The following is a 12,361-nucleotide window of genomic DNA, read 5'->3' on the forward strand; positions in this document are numbered from 1 at the left end:
ATGATCAAATCCATATCCGGATTCGGACCTACACCAAAATGTAAGCAATCTGCCGCGTCACAAACCCAGCTTGTCCAGTAACTTTCGTCTGAATCCGTCCACAACTTTTTGAGATATCCTGCACACAAATAAACAAACAAACAGACAAACAAATAAAAAAGAAGAAGACATCATGCAGAACACGATACTTGCAAAATCCATGAAACAAATTTGACCTTAAAAATAATAGGTGGTTCAATTTAGCGACCTGATATGTAAATCCATCCATCCATCCATTGGGACCATACTCTGTGCAGAGTGTCGGTGCTGCCCAAGCAGTTTCCTTGGTTATTGGGCACAATCCTGGATGGGTCGCCACTCCAACGCAGGATACTTGAATGACTCTATCATCCCAGCAAGCTGGTACTCATCTTGCTGAGCTCAGCAGGATGGCAGGCTGAATCAACTCCCTGGTGAAGTAATTCAGCAGGCAACGAGGCTTGAACTCAGGACCCTTGGATCCTAAGCCACCACCCCAACCACTAAGCCAACACCAGGCTTATATGTAAATCCTCTTCAAATTTCAAGTCAATGAGATGAAAATTGAGGATTTTAGAATTTCTAACTCAGTTGTTGACCTCAAAAATAATTGGCTGGTTGAATTCAGTGACCTGAAATATAAATCCTTTTCAAATTTAAAGTCAGTTGGATGAAAATTGAGGATTTTAGAAATCTCACCAAAGTTGTCGACCTTTGGCCTATGTTGACCTTTTGAAGTTTTGACCTCAAAAACAATAGGCTTCTTCATTATGACAAACTATACCATGTGGTGGAGTTTCATGAAAATCGGTATAAATTTGCCACCTGTAGGCGACAAACCGGCAGACAGACAGACAGACAGACAGACAATAACAAAATCGACTCACCAATATACTTGAAAAATCTTTGATTTTGCAAGTAACAAACAAACAGAAAGGGCTGAAAACAAAACCTCCTTCACCTTCCGTGGCAGAGGTAACAAGAAAAAGAGCAATCAGAGATTGCAGAATCAGAGATTGCAAACCTCCATGCACAGTCAACCATTCACTAAGGGTGGACAAGGAGACCTATGTGCGAGGAATCTGTGAGGGAAGAGCATCACCTGTGGTCCAGTGATTCTCGTCCTGCTTGCAGGGGAATTCGTGCATTGCGTTTCCTCCAAGCCTGTCCTTCGGTGTCCGGCAGTTAGAGCAGAGGGTGGTAGGTTCTTGGCAGAGGGTGGTGGGCTCCTAACAGAGGAGTCCGAAGTGAAGGTCCGCTGGGCTGGTTACTTTGAGCTGTACCAGGCTGACCCACCAGCTGTCGAGTTGGACGTCAGGGGTGTTATATTCCTGATTGCTGACCCCCCAATCAACTGTGGTCCACCTTTGTTTGTGAAAACACAGGCTGCAGTGAACCGTTGAAATGGGTAAAGCTCCTGGGATCTGTGGCATCCATGCTGAACTTCTCTAGGCTGGTGTAAATGCTGCACTCGTGTCGTTGCATGCAGTTCTGTGCTCTGCCTGGAACACAGGCATCGTCTCAAGTGACTGGAAGAGGAGCCTTGTTGGAAGGGTAATTGCCAAGACTGCAAAAACGACTGAGGGGTGACGCTGCTCTCAGTGCCCGGCAAGGTCTTTGCTCGAATAATTCTTGAGAGGGTTCGCCACCATCTGCTTGAGCACCAGCATCCAGAGCAGTCAGACTTTACACCAAGGACGTCAACGATTTTCCATATCCTTGCTCTTCAGGTCCTCACCGAACGCAGACGAGAGTTTCGGCAGGGGCTGCTTGCAGCCTATGTTGATCTCTGTAAAGCGTTCGATTCAGTGAATCGGGATGTCCTCTGGAGGATTCTTGGTCTTCGTGGGGTGCCACCAAAACTGATCGATCTGATTTCTGAACTCTACTCTGGTACTGAGAGTGCTGTGAGATGTGGTGATACCATCTCTGACTTATTTCCAGGTGTTACTAGATTTCGTCAGGGGTGTGTATTAGCCCCCACACTTTTCAGCACTTGCATGGACTGGATTTTAGGGTGGATGTCAGAGAGATCAAGCTGCAGTGCATTGTTTGGGAATGCCCTGATATCGGACCTTGATTTTGCAGATGATGCAGTCATCTTTGCGGAGACTCCAGATATCCTTTCAGGGGCCCTCAAGGGGCTGAATGAGGAGTCGTAGCCGCAGAGATTATGGGTTTTCTGGGTCAAAACTAAGATCCTGGCTTTCAATGACATCATGGATGCTGCTGTCCTGTCTGTACCTGTTTATGGCAAGGATGGCAAGGTCGTGGAGAGATTCCCTTACCTTGGCAGTGATATTCTTGTCTTTGCTGGCTGTGAGCCAGAGGTCAACAGACATCTGGGTCGGGCCTGGGGAGTCATGGATTCACTGGATCGTGGGGTGCGGCGCTGCTGGTACCTGTGCAGGAGGACGAAAGTCCGAATCTTCAGGTCCTTGGTGCTTCCAGTCTTGCTCTATGGATGTGAGACTTGGACTCGGACCAGGGATCTGAGATAGAGACTTAATTCATTTGGTACCAGGTCTCTTCGGAAAATCCTTGGCTATCGTTGGTTGGACTTTGTGTCCAACGAGTGGTTGCTGAGAGAGACTTGAATGAGATTTGTTACCTTCATAGTCCTAAGCGTCAGCTGTGGCTGTATGGACATGTGGCTTATTTTCCTGACCCTGATCCTGCTCACCAGGCTCTCTCAGCGAGGGAGCCTCATGAGTTGAGGAGGCCAATGGGCCGACCACATGCCTCGTGGTTGCAGCAGGTTCATCGGCATCTCAAGGAGATGGGGATGGGCCAGGCATCTGCCTGGGGGATGGCCAGACAGAGGCCCTGGAGTACGGCGGAAAGTGGATGCAGCGACGCGCTGTTCTGGCACATGCTCCCATACCTGACCAGAACCTGTTTTGTGTGGTGTATTTTGTTTGTGTACTGGTGGGTTTCGTAATTAATAAGAGACACAACTAGAACTGCCACTTTATAACTACTGGCAGTAATGAACGGGTACCAAGACGTCCCACTTTCATTGGACACCTGACCTTGACCCATTACCTTTTTTTTATTCTTATTTAATTGAATTCAGAATTGGATTAAAATAAATTCAATTCAAATCAAATGGAAGACCAAATAGGTTCAGTCCTGCATTGGAGTCATCAGAAGGAACCCGAACAAGCAAAAAGCAAAGATGAAGTCATTAGGAGGAACCTGGATAGGATTCACATTTCAGATGCTACTCCTCTATCCTCAAACCCATCCAGACACAGCCAAGTAAGCCTTATTCAACTCAGGAAGAGGCCATTTGGCCAATCAGGCCTGTGCAATGACTGCCAACCCATGGTTGTTTGTTCAGCTCTCTCTTTTTTAAAATGGTGAGCATCAAGCAAGGAAGCAGCACGTGTCTCTGTATGATTCGGTCGTGGTTTGAAAGTGACCGTTAATGTTTGCTCGTTTCCCCCAGAGTGGGGTGTAAATGATACTTGAATCGCACAAAAGAGCATCTGATGTGATGAGGTAGAGTTATTCTCACCTGATGATAACACACTGGTTCTCTCGGTCGATGAGCATATTTCGAAACATGTTGTCAGAGAGGGCATATATGTGTGGTGGGTTTTCATACTGTGCCTGCAAATGGAAAAAACGCATCGTCTTTTGCTTGTTATCAATTAAAAACAGTTACCAAACACGTGATAAATCACAACCAGACGAATGATCAAATTAAATACACGGTCAATCTCCATGCACAATCTGCTTCCATTCACAGTCAACCTCAATTCACAGGACTTCCTCACTCAAGAACTATCATCCACAACCCATAGTCACACTCCATAATGGACATCCACAAATCATAGTCATCCTCACCTCATTGACATACCAGGGAAATGATCAGGCACAACACATCTGGATAATCCACAAATGGTCACCATCCAACTCATGGTCATAATCTACATCATGTCATCAACATATTGTCCGCTTCAGCTCATGGTCATACTCCACAAATAGTAATCCTCATGCAATCCATGCAATCATGGTCATACTTCCCATGCAATCATCCACAATTCAAGGTCATTTTCCACAAACAACAATCCCTACGGCATGTCCAGAACTTATAAAATATTGTTACAAAAACCAGAATTTCTGTATTTTGTTGTGACGTTTTACTTTGATTATAGTTGTAATGGTTGATGATGTTATTATTGTTACTACATTATGGGACATAGCATTTTATACATGTACAATTATCATTGTTATCATTGAATGGCTTGGTATTTGTGTCGAGGCGAAGAGAGACATATGGAGAGATTGATATAGACAGAGGCAGAGGCATCTGAAGAATTTTTTCAACTTGGACAACATTCAGAGGCAGACAAAAATTCAAAGAACCATGCATACAAGTCGTACAACAACCACTCACAAAACCAAGGCATACAATCCAAGCAACAGCCTTCCATTCTTCAACCAAACGTACATCGACACCAATATTAAATGATTACAATGCAAACAAATCAATGGCACAACTGATTTCATGGCATATCAGATCATCCATAGGGAACTATTCATCATCGAAGATTCGTCCCTTTAACCCTTGAACCCCTCCAAGCACTGAATTCACAACCCAAAGTAATGTCCAAAGTCTGGGAATGTGGGAGTAATGTTTAATCAGGGAGTGAAACTTTATGACTATTCTGAGAGCGCAAGAGAGATAAAGAGAGAGATATAGAGAGATATAGAGAGAGATAGAGAGAGATAGAGAGATATATAGAGAGATATAGAGAGAGATAGAGAGATAGAGAGGTATATAGAGAGATATATAGAGATATAGAGAGAGATAGAGAGGTATATAGAGAGATAGAGAGATATATATAGAGACATAGAGATATAGAGAGATATATATAGAGACATAGAGATTGAGATTGAGATAGAGATAGAGATAGAGATAGATATATATATATATATATATATATATATATATATATATATATATATTGAGAGAGAGAGAGAGAAAGAGAGAGAGAGAGAGAGAGAGAGAGATAGAGAGAGAGAGAGAGAGAGAGAGAGAGAGAGAGAGAGAGAGAGAGAGAGAGAGAGAGAGAGAGAGAGAGAGAGAGAGAGAGAGAGAGAGAGACAGAGAGAGAGAGAGAGTGTGTGTGTGAAAGGGATGGACAGAAAGATATGGAAATTAGATAAGGCTGAAGGTGAGTGAACAATTTGGTGAAGAGGAGAAGGGAAACTGAGGGAAGCAGTAAATGGTGAGAAGAGATAAGTTAAGGTGAGCTGAAATTAATTTAGATGTAGAATTATTTGGAATGAGCTGAGATAAGGAAAACATGAAGTTCGATGGATTACACTCACCGCTCCTTGATACATCTCGACCTCGCGATCTGTAAAATAGGGCATCTGCTTGAAAGGGTTGATAGATATAAGTACGGATCCAATGTATGTCTTTAAAGAATCACAATTAAGGCAAAACGTCTGAAGAAATATTTCGCTTTCATTGTGATGATGAGTGTAATCCGAGTGTCAAACAAAGCTTTTCACACTTTTTCCAAAAGAGTGTTTAAATGATAACCATTTATGTTTCCTTGAGAAAACTCTCTCCCAACTTTCCTTTTCTCCTCCATGTGGAATGCTTCCAACATACAGTCTCAACAGGTAATCAATCTCTAACGCCCTCGTTAAACTAGCAGTTTTGAAGAGACACCAACCCATTGGAATGTTCACAGCACATCAGTCTTGGAGACTTCTTACGACAATGCCAATAGTCCAAGAGCCGAGCCTCCAAATTTGAGAGTGAACTAACAAAGTGGAAGAACTAAAAGCCACTTCTTATTGTTTCGTATACAGCACATGGCTGTGAGTGGCATCGTTGGCTGAAGGTGTGAAGGTGCTGCACGCACTCTACACTTTAGCGCAGGAATTTGGAATTTGTTCAAGATGCCAACAATATCTCGCCTATCAAAAGCCACTGTGGTTTTCAGTTATCATGATGTGTGAAGTTTCTTGAATCATGGCATGAACTTCGTGATTTTCAGCAAAATACCATTTTGTCCGCCATCAAATAAACTGCTTTGCTCCAAATTTGAAATTTCTCAGAAATTGCGCTCTTGCTCAAAATTGACTGGTCCCAGCAACATGTACTCCTAATTAAAAGCTGATCAGGATAAAATTCCTGATACATCAATGTATTTTTGTATCAAAAAGTATAGGTGTGTGTTTCCTAGCTACAAATGGACTGCTCCTGCAGATTATGTGGGCACAGATTAAAGATGTACACCATGTACAAATTTCAGCAATATTGGCAATGAGGTAGCATCTTGATTAAGACTAAAATTTTCAGAATACTAATTTATTAAAATGATATCGTGCATTATAGCTCTTATATGAGCCTTGACATTGTGCAGACATGGCAGAAGTAAATAGACACCTTAAATGTATTCATTTCATCGGTATAAAGCAAGTTTTACTCAGTAATTTTTTGATAATATTCAACTCTTTACTTGCAGAAACGAGTTCCTGGGTCTTGTATGACAATTAACTCTGCATCAAACCCAGGGAGCACAAGACCTTTGCAATTTTCAAAGAGGACGAATTGTTGGCCATTTGGAAGGTGGAGTCAGCCAGCGTCGGATAGCTCAGAACCTTGGCATTTCGCATTCTACGGTCAATCGGGTGACTGTGTAATTCACCCTGGAAGGCAAGGAATCAACAGCTTCCCGTTCTGGTCAACCTGGGCCCTCAGAAAGGTGGCTTCGAGCTGTCAAGCATTCCAATGAGAAAACTCCCCGTTGCAAGGCAGCAGATGTTGCAGAAGAGGTCCAAGTTAGCTTAAGAACTGCTGTGCGGTATCTTCATCGACTGGGCTACTGTGGGAGAGCAGCTAAGAGAAACCAGCCAACATTCAAAGGAGAAAGAAGTGGGCTGACGAGATGGCCACTAGACCCTTGGAGTTTTGGAAAACTGTCATTTTTTTCAGTTGAGTCCCAATTTGTTCAATTTTCTGACAGTGGATGCGTATGGGTCTGGAGACTTCCCAGTCAAGAGTTTTCTTTGAACCAAATGTCAAACATGGTTGTTTTTCAGTGATGGTGTGTGGAGCAATCTGGCGCACTGGTCGGTCAGAGCTTGTGGAGCGTGTTGGCAATGTCAACTCTACGATATACATTTCTATCCTTGAGGATGGACGTCTCCCTGTCTTCTCCACTGGAAAGATAGTGAAAAACAACATTTTGTTCATGGAACATGGAGCTCCATGCCGCACTGTAAAAAAGACCAAAGAATGGCAGGACAGAAATGGGATCAAGCGACGTCCACGGCCAAGTCAGTCTCTTGAGATGAATCCCGTTGAACACCTCTGGGCCAAATTGGATCGAGCTGTGCGGAAAATATCCAGGAAACCAACATCATGGGCAGAATTGCTGATACGCTTGCATGAAGCCTGGGCAGAAATCCCACAACAGGAAATTTCAGAACTCGTTAGTAAAAGCAAAGAGCTTAGTCTATGCCTGAAAGAGTAAAAGCATTGAAATCTGCAAATGGCAAGTCAACAAATTACTAGTGCATGTATCACAATGGATCAAATATACTTCAAATGTTCAATAAATAAATTCTTGAAACATCATGGTGTCGATTTACTTCCGTCATGTCTCTGTATATTAAATAAATAAATAAATAAATAATGTCAGCAAAGGTTTGGACAATCCTGTGATTTTGTTTCTGAAAGGAAGTATAGTTGTAAAATATAAATGTACATATTAATATTGTTACTTCCCATTAAAATGTGCCTAATCATATTGTTGACCTGGAGGTATGAACATTCACCTCAAAGCTGACTAGCCTGGGTCTGAATCCTCACCCAGCTATAAACTGCCATCCTAGTGTTTCACAGGCAAGGTTATTCATCAAAATATGTGCCATCACTCGGGTGGAGGTGAAACTTGGGGTCCAACCTGCCAGCACTAACTAATGCCAGGAAGGCAATGGCAAACCACCCAGTATAACCATTGCCAAGAAACTGTTTCAGCAGCACCGATGCTCTGTAGCAGAGTATGGTACATCAGTATCAGAATCATGTTGTGCCACTTCAGTAGAACAAGAGGGTTTACAGAAAAAAAAGAAATGTAATTTTAGTCGTCATCACCATCACACGACTCTTCTGCATTTTGTTGTGGCTTGTCGTTGTTGTCCTCCATGTTGGAGCTGGTCGGCAGCTTGCAGGCTGCCGTGCATTGAAGACAATTCAAGATGAACGTTGCTGTCCGATGGCCGGCAAGCTTGAACGCACCTGTATGACATTATACCAAGGACGAGCCCTGGGGGTGGATTACCTGTAGTCCATTGGATAACAAGACTTCCTTCTTTGTTTTATGCCCATCCACGTCGTTCAATGGGGTCAGGAATGTCTGGAGGATTTTGAATGTCCACCTGCAAGTGGCAGCCCGATTGTTTGCTCAAAGTTATTTTCAGTTTGAAGACTCGAATTCTCCTCTTCTGTCACAGAACATTGGTATCACAGCTTGTTCACTTTGTCCAACTTGGTGTTGGTTGACAATAAAGTTAACAAATGAATGACTGGATGATGCTTAACCCCTTAAGAAAGTTACCAGTTGGTACCAAGATACGTGAATGCTTTCCTGAACGTTTGAACATAAAATAGAATTTTCTGGCCTTTCATCTTTCACTGCCCAGCCAACAAAAAAGGATCACACCCAGTCCATGGATGAAATCCCAACAACACTGTGCACACATCAGATCCTAGTGTTGCAACCGATGTTATGAGGATGACAAGTCTGAAATGAGTTTTGGTGCCCCATCTGATGAAGATTTTGCTGTTCCTATCCGTGATCAGGCCAAGTCAGAATACGAAGACATTTGTATCATCTGCTATGCAGATCAGAGCAGAGTAGCTTTAAGCAGTATACTTTACATCCAGCAGTAAACAAGTATCAGTTATTTCTTGATTACACCTGAGAATATAGGTCAACACATTTGATGTGGTGAGATTTGATGTGGTCAACACAAGTGGTCACCACCAGTGCGAGCACCACAGTCGTTTTATCACCAAGCCTTTTCTGCTCTTTGTAACTCTCTGAAAGAAACTTTGAGATGTGAAGTTCGGGATGGTGGTGTTAGGCTTGTTGGCTTTTACGAGGGCAAACTTTGAGGGACTGAGAAGCGATTTGGGAACTTTAGATTTGGTAAAGTTAATGAGTCGGCGGTCTGCATAATAAAAATGGGCAACCTTCAAGAAGCAAATGTGGAGGGTGCAGAGTAGTTGGATTCCAGTGAGGGGTGAAGGTAGAGGCAGAAAGTGGAGCAAAGTGGTTGAGCAGGGAGGTACGTAGTGTAATGAGGGAGAAGCAGAAGGCACCCATTAAGTTCAAAATAACAGGATGCTCGGATCCACATCCCACCAATCTCGGAGGAAACGGGCTCGTTCAGAAAATAACTCTGCAAACAAAAAGGGAATATGAAAATGACATCGGCAACAAAGAGGAAGACATTCTTTTTGTCAGTAAGGGGTAAAGGAAGGGTTAAAGAGGAGTGTGAGCCCATTTAGGAATAACACACAAGAATTGGTGGAGGATGAAGGCAAGATGGCAGACTTGTTAAATTTACTTTTTCTTTCTACATTTACACAGGAACAGTCAGGGGAGCTTCTAGTAAATGAGAGTATATGTATGTCGTGGGTGAACAAGGGCTTTTCGAAGACATTCAAGTAGGAGTAACCGAGTAGAGGAAGTGAAGGAACAGTTAGAAAAATAAGTGATGATAAAGCTCCAGGTACTGGTACCATTATTATTCATAATTTACATCAACGATTTGGATAGTGGGGTTCACAGTCAGCCTTGCAGATGACACAAAGCTTGGAAGTAAGATAGATAGCAGAGAGAGGGGTGATCAGATTCAAGAAAGTCGAGATACAAAAGATTGGCATTTGCAATTTAACATATATAAATGGAAGGTACTGGGGATGGGGAAGAACAATGAAAATGGAGATTACCTAATGTAAGGGGCAATCTTGGAGCATGTCACATGAGAGTAATCTGTGGGTGGTGAGCAACATTGGAGGTAAGCACAGCACAGTGCCAGGCAGTTAAAGGTAAAGCTAACAGGGTTTTAGGTGGTTTTCATCGAGGATAAATTAAAAATCGAAAGAGGTAGTGGTACACTTGTATAGAAATTTGGTGAGGCCTCATTTGGTCAGAACATCTGAGGAAGGACATAGCTGCAATAGATGGAGTACAGCGTCGGACTAGTAGATTCATTCCAGGCCAAGCTAGACTAAGATATGAGGAATGGCTGAAGGAGAAGGGACTTTGTACATTACAAAGGAGGGACTTACGAGGCGATCTGATGGAGATGTTAAAGATGATGAAGTGTGTGGACAAGATAGGTGCAGTGGAGATGTTCGGCAGAATCGACAGTGTAAGGACCAGAGGCCATAGCCTGAAGGTGAAGAAGATGAGAGACTGTTAAGCCAGGGGTCTTTCAGTCAGAAAGTAATTAATGCATGGAATGGTCGACCTGGAATGAAGGTGACAGTGGAGGGATAGATAGGTTTCAATTGGAGTTAGATAGGGTCCTCGAAGCATTGGAGATAAAGGGGTATGGGAATATTGCTCGGACTTGTAGGTCGCTTGTGCGTGGATGGGTGATGGTTCTGGGGTTGGTGCAGTGCAGCCATGATGGGAAAAATGGTCTCCTCCTGCGCAAATGTTCCTCGTGTATATCCTTGGATGTAGCTTGTTCTTACTGTCTGTGCATACCTGCAGCCACCTCCAATTTTTGATTTTGTGGCCTCATCATATTTGATTGGAAGTTGTGTCTTGTTTTGAAACATGGTTCACACATTCCGGGCTTCTTACTCGACCTTACTGGATCTCGAGACAATAAGCAGGTGCTTCTACGCCCCTCCTGAAGGACACTGCCAACTCATTGACGATACGGGGTGGACCTCAAAGGTTGGTTGGTCCAGTGTTTGTCTCGTACATTCTTAAAATAATTAATTGTGTTTGCTCAAATAAATTATTAACACTTCACACAGGGAATGCAAACTGTCTAAGCCTGGTGTTTCATGTAATTTTCTCAACTTCAGTGAATGCCTCTCATTAGGTAAACTTGTAAATCTCGAGGGTAGAAGTTATCTGGGTGAATTATATTGAAGTCTTTCTTTATTTTGAAGATCTGAATCAATTCAGCTCATTGTCTTCTCCAGGCGAGTCTGTGAAGGTTCAATTCCCTGAGTCTGGCTGGATACCCGGGTGCTGCAAATGAGACACGAGTCAAGTTGCCATCTGTTGAACTTTATCCAGCCTATCCTCATTTAGCTTGGTCATTGGGGACCACAGATCATTACAGTACTCCAAGAAGGGACAAACTATAGTCCTGTAAATTAAACAAGGCCCTAGTTATTCAAAGCTGGAAGGAACGCCTGTTGCTGCCTAATCTGGAAGTTGCCCTCTTGGGTATCACCACAACATCATGAGAAAATGTCAAAGTTGAATCAAGCAACACTCCCAGGTCTTTTTCCTCAGTTGCACTCAATAAAATTCTACAGTTTGTATAATGGCCCAAAGTGCAGTTCCACTATTTCCCAGAATGGGATGACTACACTTTTGAGAAATGAGAACCATGTCCCTGGACACTCTTTGGTGATGATGATCTCATTGCTCTCTTCACCATTTTTTACATGCAAGGTCGAAGGCTCGTAATGGAGCTCACACACACACACACACACACACACACACACACACACACACACACACACACACACACACACACACACACACACACACACACACACACACACACACACACACACACACACACACACACACACGCGCAACACAGCCACTGAGCTTGGGGGAAGTGCCGTCACCTCCCAGGATACTCTGGGTACCAGTGACATCATAACAATCACGCCACTTTTCTCACCACACTCAGCAGGACATTTCGTCAGGAGGAATTTCCTCCTCCCCATGGATGCCAACCTTGCAAAAAGTTTTCATCTTGCAGAAAAGTTTTCAGTTTCAGCATCCTGTGTCATTTTTTTCATTTTTTTTTAAACCTTCATCTTTTTGAATGGTGAAGGTTTTCATGTAAAAATCAGGAAGCACTTGGGGATTCTGGTAATCTTCTTCTCTTTTGTTGTGCGCTGTGAGTAGCTCAATGTGAACGTTGAGTGGTGCAGCAGCCCCAGTGGAAATGCTCACAATATCTGAAAGATTTTGAACAAACAAATTTGTCCAATTGTTATTCATCAGATAAACCAACAAAGCAACATCAGACTTGTCTCTGAATAGGGGGCTTCTCAAGGTCTGCATGACCGAGACCTGGAGAAAGGACAGAGATC

At 43.1% G+C, this 12,361-nt stretch overlaps 1 protein-coding gene across 7 annotated transcripts in view; it reads right to left on the bottom strand.

Moving 5' to 3' along the window:
• LOC147017118 (unconventional myosin-Ie-like) overlaps positions 1 to 12,361 on the bottom strand; it is a 139,690-nt gene that overhangs the window by 89,094 nt on the left and 38,235 nt on the right. For 5 of the 7 annotated variants that reach the window (XM_085846506.1, XM_085846512.1, XM_085846507.1 and 2 more), the window contains exons 3-4: positions 5,362 to 5,451; positions 3,539 to 3,633 (exon numbers count right to left, since the gene is read on the bottom strand). In XM_085846506.1, coding sequence (XP_085702632.1) covers positions 3,539 to 3,633; positions 5,362 to 5,451 — 185 coding nt within the window. Of the gene's footprint in view, positions 1 to 3,538; positions 3,634 to 5,361; positions 5,452 to 9,247; positions 9,396 to 12,361 lie in introns of those variants that run through there. The other 2 variants (XM_085846510.1, XM_085846511.1) reach the window with 2 other exon arrangements.

This window comes from Eptatretus burgeri, chromosome 11, assembly GCF_056783735.1.
Source record: "Eptatretus burgeri isolate ZD-2024b chromosome 11, Ebu_testis_v1, whole genome shotgun sequence".
NCBI lineage: Eukaryota > Metazoa > Chordata > Myxini > Myxiniformes > Myxinidae > Eptatretus > Eptatretus burgeri.